The sequence below is a fragment of the Macrobrachium nipponense genome, chromosome 17 (assembly GCF_015104395.2).
Source record: "Macrobrachium nipponense isolate FS-2020 chromosome 17, ASM1510439v2, whole genome shotgun sequence".
Lineage (NCBI taxonomy): Eukaryota > Metazoa > Arthropoda > Malacostraca > Decapoda > Palaemonidae > Macrobrachium > Macrobrachium nipponense.
In genome coordinates this window covers 26,851,766-26,870,184 of record NC_087210.1, presented here as the reverse complement: position 1 = coordinate 26,870,184, position 18,419 = coordinate 26,851,766, and the positions used below count along the sequence as shown (strand labels likewise).

Genomic DNA, 18,419 nt, shown 5'->3' with positions numbered 1-18,419 from the left:
TGGCGAGTGAGACCACTACCACGAGCCGAATGCCAATAGAATTCTCCCACTACAAAATCCCCACAAGAGGAGAGCTGACCCACAGAGTGGGCAGCAACTACTACTACTCCATCCCATGCTGCCGACTGCTGCGCCTCTGGTGGCCATCCTGAAGTTAGCAGGCAATCTTGGGCGATGGGATGGGTAGGGCGGGATTTCGCTGGCGACACGAGCCAATCGCCCAGAAATAGATTTTTCCTTACGTCAAAATCCCTTTTCTGGGCTCAGCTCGTGTCGCTGCGCGAAATCGTACCAGAGAAATAGCACAAGATTGTAAACAAAAATCAACAAAACAAAAAGAGGTCTCAAATAAAAGGTAAAATAAAATAAAAGAATATAATTGCTAATAAGGATACATATACACAATGATACAAAATAGAAATATTGCTGAAATTAAACTTAATTCTAATAATATTTCTTAACTTAAGGTAATTTACATATATACAGGAGTAATATGGCATATATGTACCAAAATGGTATCTGTGTAAGGATATGTATCAGAAATCCAGAGCAATTAACATAATAAGTTGAACAAAACAAACTCAACAATAATAATATATAAAGGAATGTATATAACTTAATATACAAAACCCGTAACCATTACAAATAAGATGTATCCCCTAGCATAAAAATAAGGGGATGACATCCAAGAGATCAATATACACAATCAATTGTGAGTGTCCCTAGCAAAAAAATAAGGGACACCCACCACATCATCATAAAAGCAGCTAAGACACAAGGTAACCGTAGATGAACAAGGCAGGAATAGACGAACTGTTGGGTGAGGCAGGTAGAAAGGAGGACTGGATCTTCTACTAAAGATTAGGCAGAGTCGGGGGAAACTATGTTACCCGCTGCTACTGCTGAAAATTTCAGAGCTTCCAAGGACTTTAAGTAATGACGTTTAAATACTGTCGGCAATTTCCATCCAGTATATTTTTTCAACTCATCGAAGTTCATATGTTGGAAATAGTTAATTGAGGTGGCTACTGCCCTGACATCATGTGCTTTTGGAAAAGAGTCAGGATTGGCTTGTTTAATGAAGTACAGGATTTGCTGCCTGATGCCTTTAATAGATAAAGTACCACCTTTTTCTCTCTTAAAGAGAGGACCCGATGAGGATGAGGAGGTCCTAGACAGAAAGGCTCGTAAGGTCGAAACTGGGCAAAGAGATACATCTTGTGGAAGGGGTAGTACCTTCCATGGTTCCCACCTCATCAAAGGATCTTCATTCTTAGCTATAAAACTACGTTCCGGAGAAAGTAGCACTTCCCCTGTGGGAAGGAACTGAATATGATCCGGATCTCTGGATAAAGCCGACAGTTCTGAAATTCTAGCTCCTGAAGCCAAGCTTAATAAAAATAGAGTTTTTCTTAAGAGCATTATAAACGAGCATGTGTCATTATCAGTTTCTGAAGCCAGCTTTAGAACATCGTTTAAGAACCATGATACTGACGTAGGCCTTACAGAAGGTCTAAGTCTAGCACACGCCTTGGGAATAGACGAGAAGTAGGAATCTGTCAAGTCTATGTTGAAACCAAATTGAAAAATCTTTTTCAAGGCTGACTTGTTTGTCGTAATCGTGCTAGCTGCTAAGCCTTTTTCAAATAAGGATCTGAAAAAGGATATAGCTGAATTGATTGTCATGATCCTAATATCTGATTCTCTCAGGAAGGTTGCTAACTTTTTGACAGCAGCATCATACTGTCTCAAAGTTGAATCTCTTTTACCGGATTCCAAGAAGAGAATATTTTGAGGGTCAATATTCGCATTCCTTTTCGCTGCAAACTTCATGAAATCCATAAAGTTAGGGTTTTGAGAATCCCTGAGGAAGCGAACACAGTCTTCGTTTGTACTGACTGGGAGAGCCTGGGACTGGGAATCCGAAGAGGGCGAAGACCCAGTTCCAGAATTAGAGGGTACTAATTGCTCTTCGGCCAGTCTGGGGCTACTAGAGCCACTTGACCATTGAATGTCCTGAGTTTGTTCAATACCTTCATGAGAAGATTCACTGGAGGAAAGACATAAATCTTCTCCCAGTTGTTCCAGTCTAGAGCCAGGGCGTCCGTGGCATAGGCCAGAGGGTCCAGGTTGGGGGCCACATAACATGGGAGTTTGTGATCCACTTGTAGGCCTGGAACTCTCTGAAGAATCCATTGGAACGAACTGTTGTCCAGTGACCATTCCGACTCTAGAGGTACTGATCGGGATAGAGCATCTGCTATGACGTTTCTCACTCCAGCTATATGGGTGGAGGAGAGATGCCAACTGAACTTGTCCGCCAGGGAGAAGATGGCTACCATGACATGATTTAGATGACGTGATTTGGAGCCTCCTCTGTTTATACAATGTACTACCACTGCGCTGTCCAAGACTAGCTTTATATGGGAGTACTTTGGCGGACGTAACCTTTTTAGAGTCAAGAACACTGCCATTGCTTCCAGTACGTTTATATGGAACTGACGGAACTGAGGTGACCACGTTCCTTGAACTTTCTTGAACTGGGAATATCCTCCCCAACCGCTTAATGAAGCGTCTGTGTGGATGGTAATCCCCGGTGGAGGAAACTGAAGGGGCACTGATATCGACAAGTTCTTGACTTTCGCCCACGGCCGGAGTCGATTCCGTAGAAACTGAGGGACTGAGGATAGTTTGTCCCTGGACCTGACATTTGCTCGTGAGCGCCAGATTCTGGTTAGGTCTTTCAGTTTGGCTTTCATCAGGATGTTTGTCACTGATGCAAACTGGAGTGAACCCAGGATCCTTTCCTGAGTTCTTCTTGACGCCAGTTTGTGACTCAGAAATTGCTTGACTGACTTCGCTATTTCTTTCCTCTTGGCTGATGGAATCGACAGAGTATGGGAGGATAGATTCCATTGAATGCCCAGCCACTGAAAGTTTGACTCTGGAGTGAGTCTTGACTTGGTCCTGTTTATCTTGAAGCCTAGATATTCCAGGAACTGAATCACTTTCAGTGTTGCTCTGTTGCATTCCTCGACTGTTGAAGCCCAGATCAACCAATCGTCGAGATACGCTACTACCATAACCCCTTGCGATCTTAGTTGTTGAACTACTACTTCCGCCAGCTTCGTGAACACCCTGGGTGCTACGTTGAGCCCGAAAGGAACTACCTTGAAGGAGAATGTCTGGTCTCCTATCTTGAAGCCCAGATACGGACGGAAGTGTCTTGCAATAGGGATATGATAGTAAGCATCTGTAAGAACGATAGAGGTGGTGACGGCCCCACGGGGAAGTAAGGTCCGCACCTGCGAGATCGTGAGCATCTTGAACTTGTCGCAGCGAATGGCTAAGTTTAAGCGGGACAAGTCTAAGATTACCCTTCTTTTTTGTGAGCCTTTCTTTGGCACGCTGAACAAGCGACCTTGAAATTTTAACCTGTTGACTCTCGCTATAGCTCCTTTCTGAAGGAGATCCTCCGCATACTCCGTCAATTCCTTGGAAGGAAGTTGGCGGAAAGGTCTGGATGGGGTGGGTTCGCTAACCAGCTCCAACCCAGGCCTTTTGACACAATGCTCTGAGCCCACTTGCTGAAGTTCCACCGGTGGCGGAAGTGAAACAGCCTCCCTCCTACCTGAAAATCCTCATTGGTTTTGGTAGCCTCCTCGGCCTCCCCTGAAATGCTTTCCTCTATTAAAGGGCCCTCCCGATCCTCTCCCACGAAAGGATCGCTTACCTCTGCCTCCCTTACCCGAGCGGTCATACTTCTGGGAAGCTTGACCCTCGAAGACCTGATTGTAGGCTGGAGAGAGAGCGTAAGAGGTGGAGGGTTGAGGCTGAGGGGAGATAACGTAGATCGGCTGCGATTGAGCCTTTGAGGTAGAAGGTTGGGCTGTTTGTACCAAGGGAACAGCTGGAACCTGCTGAGAAAAGCGTGGCTGTTTCTTCTGGTAGGGCTGGAAACGTCTGGGTTTCCTTTGAGCCCTACCCTTACCGGCTTGATCCTGACGTCTCTTGGCCGTAAGACCCCAACGGTCTTTAAGGCTTTGGTTCAATCTCGTAGCCTCTGCCTGAACCTCCTTCACCATCGCCTCTGGGAAGAGGTCTGCTCCCCAGATGCTTGATGTAAGCAACTTATTCGGCTCGTGCCGAATTGTTGCTTCTTGTAGGACATGTTTCCTACAATTCGTCCTAGCCGTGGCGAACTCAAACATATCCGACTGCACCGTTTGAGTCAGAGATTTGGTAAGAAGCTTAAAGAGTGGCTCCGACCCATAGGCAATGGTAGCCACCTCGGTCATGGCCATGGAAATTAATAGACCTGCTAACCTCGATTTGGCATCGATTCCGCCTGAATAAGGCTATCTGGAAGCCTAGGTAGCTTCTCACCAAACTGCTCCATAGCACAGTCTGGTTTGAGTTTGCCAGCTGAGAAGGTGTTGGGCAAATCTTCCCACAATTCACCGGCTGAGGGAAGTAAAGGAGACGTAGGATCTGCTTCCTTCAGCTGAGGCATGGAATCCCCCTTCTGGGCTGCTGGAATGGTGGTTGTCGCGATCTTTGTCAAGAAAGGGAGCGGGGTAGTCTCTTCCATCGTAAAGATCGTAAAAGGACTCTTAAAAGGTTGGATTTTCGTATTGGAACAATCCATGTCCTCTAGACACCTGAGCCATTCTCTCTGAGCCTGGTCTCGTGAATAGAGGACTGTCTCTTTCGGTACCTTATCGTCCCGAGTCATGGCCGAGGCGGTGAGCCTGGCGTAGCCGATGAACGGAGGCTGAAGGTCTTCCGGGTAGAACTCGAAGTCTTCAATCCTCCGAGTTCCACATTCCGGGATAGAGATAAGCCCGTCTTGGAAGGGGGCGTATGACGCTACTCTCCAAGGGTTGTTCATTGAGAACGGAGGTAGAGAGTCATACGGGGGTAATTGGGCTCCCCCTGTGCTGAAAGGTGGAGGAGAGGCTAGTGGAGCTTGGCTCAGTCCGGCTATAATGTTGTCGTGAGAGGTGATCCTATCAGACAACCGGGAGATCATTTGTTCCATGCTGTTTTTCAGAGAACCAACCAGATCGCCCACTTGTTGCAACAGACCAGCGTTGGAGTCCAAAGCCGGAGCTGCTGCGGAGGTGGAAGGGTGGCTCTGAACCGGAACCAAAGGTAGCGGAACTGACGACTCCGCTGGAGTATGAGATCTCTCCCTGGAGGATTTACTCCTAGAGGACTTAGAGCCGGACCCAGAAGCTTTAGGTCTCTCTGCTCCGGGATTTCTAGCCGGAGACTTACGAGAAGAAGATGACGCCGACGCCGTCTTTTTAGACGACGACGACGACGTCTTCGTCAAGGTTTTCACTGCTTGACCTTTGACCTTGGGTCTAACGGAAGCGTCAGGAGAAGTATACAGTTCTGTACCTGTAAAGCCTTGGAAGGATGGAGAGGTTGCAGGGGTAGAAGAACCAGTTGCACCCAAGGGCATCCCTTGGGCGTCCAACGTACCTACTTCGACCAACAGGTCGTCTACACCTACCATAGGTTCAACATTAATATCCAGTGTCGCGACTTCCGAGGAGATGTCCTGGCCTTGATCCGTCAACGAGGCAGCCAGCTGTTGCTGAATGAAAGCGATAGTCGGGGCCGCCTCTGCTGGGTCGACGTAGCCTGTAGCCTTGCCTCCGGGGAAGATTAGTACCGCCAACTTCTTTTCAAGAATGTAGGGCATACCCTTGGCGGCGTTCTTCCCAAAACCGCCGACCCAGGCCCGCAGGGTTGCCAGAGCGGTATCCCTCACAGCCGGAGCCTGGAAGAGAGGGTATTGATTAGATTTTAAGATTAAACTTAAAACTAAAACTAATTTAAAAGCTTAACTTAAAATTATAGGGGCTACAAAACCCCATGAATTTTATCTTAAGTTTGAGAGATTTAATGTAAAAACTTAAGAACTATAACAAAATGAGGACCAGTTAACGGAGTTGGAATACTTACCCCGTCTAAGAGCTGGCTCACCAGATCATAACAGATGGTACATGTCTCGTGGTACCAGACCTGGATGTCCCCGTGCGGAGTCGCGCATGGAGCATGGGACCGGCAAACTTCATGTCCACATGGGTCTTGAAGTGTGGCGGCGCATCCCGGATGCTCACAGTTGGTGGTCTGTAAGTGAAAAGACACATGAGTATCTTAAAGACTATCACTTACAGGCTAAAGGACAGAAGAACTCCGTTGCATGCCGGAGCTCGGAAAAAATTTGGGCATAACCCCTCCCTTAACGCCTGAATAGGCTATAACCCCGGAGAGATCCGGTGAGACAGGTAAGGGAGGGGGGATGGTTTAAGGTAGCTTAAGATAAACTTACTAGTTTAACATAACAGATCTTAAACCTATAAAACTCGAACGTACCGGACTAAGTCCAGTGCGTGGCGGAGTGTCGTGCTCAGCGAGACGGAGTGGTTAGAAGGGACTAACTGTATGCCCCGGTCCACCCTGCTGGATGGACTAGCACCTTTCCGCTGGATGCCAGGTCTCCGGTAGTAAAGGAGCCCCAGTAAGGTGGGAAAGAGCGAGAGGACATACAGACTCGGGCTAGCAACGGAGCGACGGAGTAGCGACGGAGGGGGGAAAGGCCAGTCCCCCCACCTTACCATCCGGCCGGACCGAGAAGCCGGAGAGATCGAGTCCAGTCTGGGTCTGTCCCGTCCCTCTACTCCCTCCGCCTGGGGGGGAGAGGGAGGCAGGCTCGGGTATGCGGAGCGAGCATGGGCAGACCGACCCACCCCCCGACTCTATAGAAGAGCGGGAGGGGGGAAGGTGACTGGACAGGCGTCTGGCTGCCCCGTGATCACGTAGTGACCACGGGGCGGTAAGTACAAAACAATGGACAACAAAGCCTAGAAACATAACCAGCTGATCAGAGAGATGCTATCGGGAAGCAACCGAACTGAAGAGCGGTAGCATAAAGGCCCTATGGGCCACAACCTAGGCTAAACAAAGCCAGACGCCTAACTAACCTAAACATAATATCATACAATATAAAATAATTCAAATGAATAATTATGAAAGAAAGAAAACAAAATAGTAGGAGAAAAAATCCAGGAGTGTACGACTAACCCGAAGGAAAGTCTACCACTCAAAGCTAGCCGGGGCCGATACTAAGAGCCGTGGCTAGGGTCTGGATGGAAGGAGCCTACATAAGGTAAAAGACATGCATGCATGACAAAACCGTGTAGACTGTACCCTAAACAAATCGGATGATTAAAATAGAGCGTACTAAAGTAAGGGGATGTTCTGGGTATGGGAGACCAAGAACGAACCCACCACGAGGCAGAACCATGCTGCCATGCTTCCGACCTAGAGTTCGTATTTATACCTAAAAAACGGCAAATACGGGCTCAGGGCCGGGAAAAACCAAATAGCAATAAACACTGAGTACTTAACTTAGCTGCTGCGATGGCTGCACGCTCCATGATAAACAAATCCAAAGAAAAGGGCACAAAAAACACAGAGTAAAAAAGGGCACGTGTGTATCGTGTGCGCTAACGAAAAAGGATGGCCACCAGAGGCGCAGCAGTTGGCAGCATGGGATGGAGTAGTAGTAGTTGCTGCCCACTCTGTGGGTCGGCTCTCCTCTTGTGGGGATTTTGTAGTGGGAGAATTCTATTGGCATTCGGCTCGTGGTAGTGGTCTCACTCGCCATAGTGTTCATACCGACACCCTCTTGGAGGGTGAGCGAGTCAGTTGTACTGACCTTTTTCTTTATTTATTTATTCTCTGGTATGTGTTAGTACATTTACCCTAGAAATAATAGATTAAAGGATATTTCGCGCAGCGACACGAGCTGAGCCCAGAAAAGCTCTTTTTTCAGAGTGACATTTTTATAAATAATCATGAGCCACCATTCCCGATTAGAGCAAATAAGCTGTTGCAGTCAACAAATATCAAAATGAACATCATTCAACTATCTCTTTTCCCCCCCACCTTGGATCATGAAAAAAACAAGAATATGCTCTCATCTTTTTCATTTATCAAAGAAATTTAGCTATACCCCGAGTCACCATCAACAAATTGCCATAGAGCATATTCAAAGGAAAGGTCCTCACTACGCCATATACACTGATGGCTCTAAATCTTCAGTGGGTGTAGGAAGCGCTGCAGTGTCTTTGAAGAAAATGAGCCAGTTATCATTGCCAAACGAGTCTTCAGTATTCACCTCCGAGCTATATGCCATTTTACTAGCCATCAATATTGTTAAAGCACATGAAGAAAGACTAAATTTAAAATTTATCATCTACTCGGATTCACGAAGTGCCATAGAAGCCCTCAAAAGCTATTCACATAAGAACCTGTTGGTATTAAAGATTAAGGGGGCCGGCCGGCTAATGCCCTTTTTTAAGGACAGGACTTTGATATTCATACCACTTAATAAGGTGACTTGGGACATCTCCAAACCACATATGATTTTCGCCTCTGACCTTTGGTTTTGTGACGCCAGGGCAATTTATCCCGAAAATAACCATTTTTCAAATTCTATCTCCTCCCTTGATATTTAATATTAAGACCTGGGATTACTACCATATATAGACCTGATGTAGACCTCCAATCGAATGGAGAGTTTTTTTTCTAAAAGTCATTTTTTTGCTAGATATGAATTTTTCAATATGGTCAAAAAATAAACCCTATAAATCAGGAGAAAAAAATTATAAAAAAAAATACGAAACAAAAATTGGAAAAAAGGGCTCTATTTGATTGTTCTATAATGTATTTAAAACTAAGTGAGAAGATAGATTTTGAAGGTCAATAAGTATAGTTTTGAGATACGGGCGTTCAAAGTTTTCCTTCGTATTTCTATAAAGACAATATTAATAAATAATGATTATTATGAATGTATATTTGTTTTTTGTGTATTAATAAACCAAAACTATTTTATTTATCATAATTTAATCATAAAGGATGATCCCTTTGCTCATATATCGCAGCCTGGGGCACTGCTTGAGGCAAGATGGGGCACTCCTTCCTACGCAATTCTCTCTCTCCCCTTCACTAACTCTGCTTATTACAGCGAATTTTCTTCTTCTGTGTGTTAGCGAGATGTTTTCCTTGTATTTTCCTCTTTGGCATGATGAAATTCTTGCCCGAAACAAAGATAAACAAACTTAATTGCAAGAGAATGTCAAGAGGTGAAACTCGAAGGCGTACACTTTATTTACAAAGACAATTTAATAAATCATGATTATTATGAATTTCATATTCCATTTTGGGTATTAAAAAACCAAAACTTTGTTATTTATCATAAATGAAGATCTCTTTGCTCAAAGATCGTAGCCTTAGGCACAGTGTGACGTGTGCTGTCAAGCAAGACGGGGGCGTTACTAAGCAACCCTCCCCTCTCTCTTCACTAACTACGCATATATTATGATATTCTGTAATAATACTTGAGCGATATTTCTTCGTCTGTATGTTAGCGAAATGTTTCCCTTGTCTTTTCCTCATTGGCATGATGAAATTCTTGCCGAAACATACATAAACATACGTGAAAGCAGGCGAATGTCAGACGTGAAATAGAACGTGTAGACTACCTGACATCTGTTATCGCACTAAATCAGGACTGACTGGACTTGGTAGCTTGAGCCTGAAGTCTCCTTCTCGACTCGGGGAATGTCTACAGATGCCATTTCTCCCAATTTCTTTGACAATAATTATCAAAATTTACGATAATAGAAGAAATATTGCATTTTCTTGTATGGATCAATGTTTTAGGCTTATTGAGTTACGTTAACTAATTACCCTGTAACTACGAAAGTAAGAGGAATTTTGACGAAATATTTCGTATACGTATTCTCAATTGCCATATGAAGCTCCATGAATTTTTTCATGACTGCATTTTTCGCCCTATACCTCCATATATAGAGGTTCCGGCCCCCTTAAAGAACTTTTAAACAATTTTTATCTTGAAGGGGTAGATATCGAATTATGTTGGGTCCCGGCTCATGTAGGAGTTGTTGGAAATGAAAGAGCGGATACTGCTGCTAAAACAGCCGTCAATCTGCCTCAACGGAATATTAATCTCCCCGTTAGAGATTACATAACTTTATTAAAAACATTTACAATGGAAAAGTGGCAAAGATTGTGGAGCAACGTATCTCAGAATAATAAATTAAGACAATTAAAGTCAACTGTTTCTCCATGGGAGTCATCTAATCAATATGACAAAAAAACTGAGGTAATATTGACTCGATTAAGAATTGGCCATACGAGATTGACCAATGGATTTTTAATGTGTACACCTCACGGCACCATTCCCATGTGCAGTGAGTGTGATACTTTTTTATCTATTAAACATATATTTTCGGTATGTCGGGTTTTTAAGCGAGAAAGAGAGATATGTTTTGGTCGGAAAACTTTTTCTGACATTTTAACTGAATCTAGTAGTTTTTCGGTTTTTAGAATTTTAACTTTTTTAAGGAATACACGTTTAATTGATAGAATTTAAGTTTTTACCTAAGATTTTTATTTTATTACTAATTCTTTTTAAATTACTTAGATTTAATATATAGTTAATTCTTTTTATCGCTTAGATTTCATATATATATATATATATATATATATATTTATTTATTCATTCATTTTTTCACTTAAATTTAGTACTATATTTGAAGATAAATAGATATATATGTATATATATATAATTTGTTTATTTTTTTAATTCATTGATTTTTATATATATATATATATATATATATATATATATATATATATATATATATATATATATATATATATATATATATATAGAATTATATATCCCGATTTTTTTTGGGCCAGCCCTGTGAGAGTCAAGTTTGACTCATTGGACTGGTGAAACTCCTTTCTTTAATAATAATAATACTAGTCGTTCTACCTGCCGTAAGTCCAGTCTCTTAACAGAATTCTTGCCCCTTCCTCGTTTGAGACGGGAATCGGAAAAATAAAATGCTCGACTTCCTGGATTACGTTTTGTCAATTCAGTGACTTTCCTCCATTGACAATATACTATCGTTTTGTCAAGTATGTGGGTATCCCCTCATTGACAAAATATCTCTTTGTCCCGTAAATGGGTTAGTTCTCATTGACAAACATCTCATTAACTTTATATTGCGTAAGCGGATAAGCTCTTATTGACAAGATTCGGAAGAGCTCTCATTCGTCATTCGCAGACTCTTTACAAGAAATAGACTTGTAGACTACGTCAATGAACGCTTATGTCCAATAACATAAGAAGCTTGAGCTGTCTGCTTCGATTCTCTAAGTTTTGTTCATGAAACTTGCCTGTCAGATATGTATGTAGCTGTATTTCCGAATTCAGCTATATATATGTCTGCCAGGTAAGTATGAACAAACTTTATTGTAATATAATATCATATTTGCCTTGCGTTATTTTACTACTGGTTGGTTCAAGTCATATACGCTTGCTGTAGTTACCTCTTCGGATGGCAACCGAGAGGTCAATTGTCTATTATTTTAAGGACATTTAATCGTTACTCCCTGCAGCCTTCCAGGAGTTTCCGATTTATCTTTTACCGTTGTATGGTAGTGTTATGACGACACAAACGCATCTATATATTTAGCGTTTTCTGTTTCGCTTAAATATACCAGCTTGAGAGTCTCTTTCTGCTCAAAAATGACGGACCTATTTCTTCGTAGAATAGGGTAGCTGGCAACCCAGGCATAAAGTTAAGAGACGACGATCGTAAGCTGCTGCTGTGACTGTCCTCCAGTCCAACCGAGCCAGTACCAGCTCGTGCGCTGTCATGTGCAGTAGGTTACGTCTCTCTCTCCTGTGGGATTGACTGACTAACCGTATCTCTGTGCTGGCGGTTACGTCTCTCCTGCGAGATTGACTGACTAACTGTATCTCTGCCCTACAATCACGGACTTTAGCCTAAGATTGAGGGGATTTCTTACATGAATGAATAAACATTGCATTCGTTTTGCCTTACTATGTTCAACAGAGATATCTCTTACTCCTTTCGGTGCTCGTTACCGCACGGTATAGGACTAGGAGTCTACCGCAACATTGCACTGTTATATGCTCTCCTGTTTAGGTAAAGCGCAGCCTTATTAGGGAATTAAACATACTGTGTGAGGGAATGGATGAGCTTGCTGGGGACCATTTCTTTCCTAAAGAAGTTTGTTTCCCTGAATAGACTGCAATTCAGACCTCTAAATGTTTTTCCTACTGGGAAACTGAAATTTTATTCGAGATCTAGGAATGATTCTGAACATCTCTCAGTGCGTCAAGTATCACCTGAGGTGATAGAAAGAAGGTGCCGGACATCTGGAGAGGGTTTCAGATGTCCTGGATCATAATCTGAAAGAAGTGGAAGCAATTCGGTCGTCCCTCCAGTCCTCGGAACGAGTTTTTGGAACTAGTGGTCCATATCAACTCTGATCTTCCACAGCTCTCTCATATCTTAGGAAGTATCTTCTCTCGGTCCCTGTTCGGGTTTACGAGAAAGAGCCTATTATAACAACAGACGTAGAATGTAATGATCCTCTAGAGGTTCGTTACAGGATTGCAAAAGTCCGTACGAATCGTCTCGATCGACGGCAGCAACTACTGACTTCCGAGTGGAATCTTTCTTTAGAAGAATGTTGAGAGTTGTGGAGACTTTAGGGACGTCCTTTCATTCATCTCTATGCTATGTTGAGGACGAAAAGGCTTCTTCTCTGATCCCTTATTCTCGATCTGGGAGTGGTACCATTAAACGCCATCCTATGATATTGAACGGGGATGGATGTTTAGTCTTTTCTCCTTTTTCAAATGCTTAGGAAATGTAATAGATGATTTATGAAGTCACAGGGAGCGACAATGACGCTGATCGCCCCATGTTGGCCTTCAAGATCCTAGATTCACAGAGGTCACGTCCTTCCTAGTTCACTTTCCAAGGACCTTTTCCGAGAGAGTCGGTCTACTCTAACACGAAAGGTACCTATAACCTCTCCGCTCTGAGTCTGACCACGTTCAGACTATCGAGATGTTGACAGCATAAAATTACCGTCTTCCCTTTCCATTTGAAGAATGGGATAAGCTGGCAGTCACAACTATTAAAGAATATGCAAATATGTTGTTGATGGCCTTTGGGCTCAGAGATTTGCTTCTGTCAAACAACAAAGCCCTTCACGATCTTTGAGTTCTGTGGAATCTCGAAACTCGCTCACCATCTACTTTTTGTCTCACCTGTTTTCTCGGAGTCAGACACTCGTGCGAGATCAGGTGACATATAGTAGCCCTGAGTTTCTTGTTGACGAAGTCGGTTGCGTTTATACACCCCCGATGATCGTTTTACATGAGACCAGGTTGGATTGTCAAGCATTCGTCCTTCGAGACTGAATCGCCTTTTTGCTCCTCGCTCCTTTCTCCTGGCACCAGAAGCTCGAGTCAGGAGTTGCTCAGGAGTTGATTCGCTAACGACGTTGGGTTGCGTTGATACACCCCCCAAGGTTTGCTTAGCTTGAATCGCCCAGGCAGTCCAGACACTCATCCTTCAGCGAAGAATAGTGCCTTATGGTCTTCAGGGTACAGCCTTGCTGTCCTTGATTCGTCTGACTGGTCAACTGGTCGGTCACCTGACTTTAGTACAGACGGACTGACTGTGCATGTCCAGATTGAAGCTTTCTATATGGAACTTAGATGTAGTCTGAAGTTCTTGATGTCAAAGCATTTCGAACCTCTCCTTTTGGTTAACTTATTGCACGTGACCAGAAAGGCCTATTTTCTAACCACTCTAGATACAACAAAGAGGGTTAGTGAGGTTTTAAGCCATCGTCAGAAGTTTTGGCTTTAGGAAACACAATGTGGTGTGTTCGCTAAACCTTCCGTTGTGGCCTAAGAATGGAAACCCGTCTAGTCCTTGGGCCAGGAGCTTGGAATCAAGGGATGGCAAAAGTTATTGGGCAAGAGCCAGAGAGAGTCCTGTGCCCTGTCGGGTCTCTCAAGTTTTATCTACATAAAACTAAAGAAAGTCGAAGTCCTTCGGACAATCTGCAGTGTTCCGAAAAAGACCAGACTTGCCCATATCAAAGAACACCCTGGCTTTAGTGTTAAGGAGTTCTTTCAAAAAGGCTCCTTCATTGTGTTTGCACAAAGATTTGAAATCTTTTGATCTGAATGCTCACGAGGTGAGGGCGCGGCCTCGGAAGCATTTCAACAGAGCATGGCACTCAGTAACATACTGAGTACCACGTTTTAGCGAAACAACTCTGTGTTCGCTTCACACTTCCTGCGGAATGTGAAGACGGCATATGAGATCTGCTGCTCGCTAGGGCCATACGTGTCTGCAGACACAATCTTGGGGGCAAGAAGTACCACTCATCCTATCCTGTAGAAAATGGTTAGGAAGAGCTCTTAATTTAGTTATTGAGTCGCCGCCAATGGCGACTTCTTAACTCTTAAGCCTTAGTTAAAACACCTTAACTTTGGCTAGGTTGGTCAGGTGGTGATATATATATATATATATATATATATATATATATATATATACTATATATAATATATATATATATTATATATATATATATATATATATATATATATATATATATAGATATATATATATATATATATGTATATATATATATATATCTATATATATAATATATATATATATATATATATATATATATTATATATATATTTATATATATATATATATATACTTCTTAGCCCTCATGGTATGGTCAATATGGTCTAGTCACATTGTGGTCACACCCCCGTTGACAGATCATCTGGAGTGCACCAGCTTTATAGGTCTCTACCTCGCTGGCAACTCTAGTAAAGCAGAAGCAGACTTGGGTGACAGTAATCACGAAGTCAGCTATGCTAACAGGTGGAACCAAGATGTAAATCATCTGCATGCATTTGTTTCCCAAAATCCTTCTATTCTGTCCCTTCCCACCTCCAACAGTGGGATTCAGCTATACAGTGGTCCCCCCGTATTCGCGGGGGATGCGTACCAGACCCCCCCGTGAATAGTTAGAACCCGCGAATGTTTGGAACCCCTATAAAAATGCTAAAAACAGCCTATTTTGTTAGTTAAAACTCAAAAAAACCCACTGAAAATGTTCATACTTGGTTTTTTTAATAGTTTTATCACAAAAAGTGCATTTTATGATGAAATTCATAAAAAAAACCCCAGGAATTTGTGGATATTTATCATAGAAAAATACCGCGAATGCGCGAATTTTCTGTGAATAATGCGGGGAAACGTTCCCCAGAGAAATCCGCGAATGTGTGAGTCCGCGAATCTGGAGAACGCGAATACGGGGGGTCCACTGTATATATATCTGACAGGTAAGTTTCATGAACAAAATGATATTGTTATGATACAATAAAGTTTGTTCATACTTACCTGGCAGATATATATAATCAAGTACCCACCCACCTCCCCTCAGGGGACAGTGGAAATAAAAATTATGAATAGAAAATGGGAATGGTTCCTGATACCCGCCTCCCAGCGGTGGGAATGGGTACTAACCACCTGGCCGACACTGCGTGTGCCGGAAGTTTTTGAAATTCTGTCGGACTTCAGAAAATACAGCTATATATATATCTGCCAGGTAAGTATGAACAAACTTTACTGTATCATAACAATATCATATTTATCAGAGACTTTTTGTCATGTCTCTTTGGCACCAGCTGCTTTTTTTTTCTTTTCTAATTTTCATATTTTCCCTTTGATATCTACTTTAACTTTGTAAGACAACAGATCCCTCATGCCACTCATATGCAAGTCAAGAAAAATTACTTGGCATCTGCTTTAATAAATTTTCATTAAGAATAATATTTTGGCGTAAAATATTCTAGAGATCATACTTGTCCATGTATTGTTGTACAGTGTATTTATATCACTGTGTCTCACTGAATGACCTAAGTTTGAAAGATATGTTTTATCACAAACCCATAACACTCCATTGAAGAAAAGCCCCAGTTTTAGCTAACAGTCTATGGCCCTGCTAACTTTGGTTACATTACTCTACAGGCAAACAAAACATCTCCTTACCTCAGAACATATTAGGGCAAATAGGTTTGTGATGAAGGTATAATTTTGTACAGAACAAAATACATATTTTGATATACAAACCTATTCGAGCACAGCATAGTGGAACTATGCTTTATTCCTCTAGTTTTTGTAGTGAATCCACAATAGGTGCTGTGGAGCCTAGATGCTTGATTGAAAGGACTACATAATCATCTGCAGTTTGTTGGGAAGATTGTACAGGCACACAGTAAATCTACCTTGGAACCTCATTGCACCCTAGGATAGTAGTACCCTGGCACCAACTTGCATAGCTTACAGAGCAATGCTGTGATGAGTACTTAATAGACCAACCTAACTGGTATTTCGTAATTATTTTTCAATTTCAGATATTAATGTTTTTATGTTTATGTAGCTTTTCCTTATAGCTAATATACTAATGATTTTAACATGGTTACTTCTTATCATATTAGTTTCTCATGTTATAATAACTTAAGAATTAATTTGTATTTTGCTGGTTATATCAGAGTTTGTTTTTCAGATGTGCTTATATGTAATTAAATCATGATCACTTCTCTTGTAATTGACACTGAAAATGTTTTATAAAAAAAGTCACACTTTTATTTTGAATAAAGGACAATATCATATGAGTAATATGAGATGTTATAATGATGCTGCACTGCAGGGATATTATTTTCCTCTGAAGTAACCAGAGGTGAGAAATTTGTGAATTGTCAAAGCTAAATGTGTAAGTTAGAAGCCATCAGAACTCTCCTGTCGTCAGTTGTTGAGTTATCAAAGTTCCATAATTAAAGAATCAGAATCCTTGTGTGCATGCATTTTAATGGTGCTTTAAAGTGTTTACCCCCAGAGTTTGCTGATTTTGGATAACATCTCCATTCACAAATGTCATGGTTTTATATTTGGATAACAACAGTTTTGTAACTGTTGATTGTTTGACCCTTCCTCCTGCACTGTTTGAGCTGTTTGAATGAAGGTAGAATTAATTCAAGAGATGATTTTCCCCTGTTAAGATATGATCTTCCCATGTTACATGATTTTATACTGGTTTCAATGATTCTCTAACTTTCTTCCTCTTTTGTAATGCCCTAAAAGTGTATTTGCATCTTTCTTTGTAATAGTTTTCATTTGTGTGTGATGAAATATCTGTAATTCAATCACATATTGTAGTTAGTAATGTCATAGGTACTTTTAGGATCCATTGGCAACTGTGTTCTCATGTATATTTAACGTTGTGAGTAGAATTTTAGAACTTGTTTTACTGTTTATAAATTTTTTTTGGTAATATGTTGCCTCATTCAAGTTTTTGTCTTATTTTAAAGGTATTTTTTAAACCTAGCTACATAAATTTTAGAAGATGCATAAAGGAAATTATTGTGTATTGTAATATTCAGATTATAGTTTTTGATGTAAGTGTGCTTACAAAAACTGGTAGTTTACTTCCAACTCCAAAATACGTAATGTATTTTCATGCTGTTAGATATTAGTTGTACATTCATGTAAGCATTTCTATCTATTGAATCTAAAATATTAATTGTTCCTGCAGATATGAGATTCGAGAAGTCAGCCACCTTTACACTTGGCAAGACAGTAGATGTTCCCAAGATTTCCTCTCATCTTTGCCTGTGCCAAAATCTCATCTTGCCATAGCATCTGGCTATGGGTGTGCTACCTTGTTATGGTTTTCCAAAAATAAACCAGAGAAATTAGAAAGGTAGGATAAGATTGCACTGTTTTACATGTTAATATTGATTCCTGTACCAAATCATCTGCTCTATGACACTTTTCAAAAAAATATTTAAAAATTACTCTTTGTGCTTTATTCATGCATCATTGCTAGTAGGCCAGATGACAATGGGATGGGGTTTATAGCTCTGGGTTGTGGTTAGCTGTACTATTTAGTTGGTGTTACTCATATAGTATAAAAAAATAAATTTTATTTCATACCAGATGATGTCAACTTCTATCATAGTTACTGAAGGCACAGGCCTTACATTGCTGATTGAATGAGCTCTGAGTATTGGAACATAACCTCTCCCCCCAGTAGGCATAACCTATACAAAATATTGGTAAATTTTTGCATCATACCACTCTTCATTCAGTGAACATCCCATTTCGCAACATTTCTCATCAATCTTTTTGATACATTTTTTACGCACATCCAGCAGTTATGATCATAGAGGAGAGAGACAAAAGTGATGCTGGTGTAGTGATACAGTAACTGTAGCTGAAAGAGTCTGGCAGCAGTAAAGCTCATTTTAAAAGAAGCTCTCTAGTGTGCATTGCTATAATCATTATCTCTAGACAGTTCCTGTATTGGATAAAAGTTATTGCTGAGGGGTTTTTATGTAATGAATTTTTCTTATATCACTCTATGTATTTATAATGTATACATAG

At 41.4% G+C, this 18,419-nt stretch overlaps 1 protein-coding gene across 1 annotated transcript in view; it reads left to right on the top strand.

The window, feature by feature from the left end:
• The window catches only part of LOC135196144 (sedoheptulokinase-like), a 210,242-nt gene that overhangs the window by 46,396 nt on the left and 145,427 nt on the right, over window positions 1-18,419 (top strand). The window contains exon 4 of the mRNA XM_064222694.1: window positions 17,569-17,736. Within this exon, the coding sequence (XP_064078764.1) occupies window positions 17,569-17,736 (168 nt within the window). The remainder of the gene's footprint in view (window positions 1-17,568; window positions 17,737-18,419) is intronic.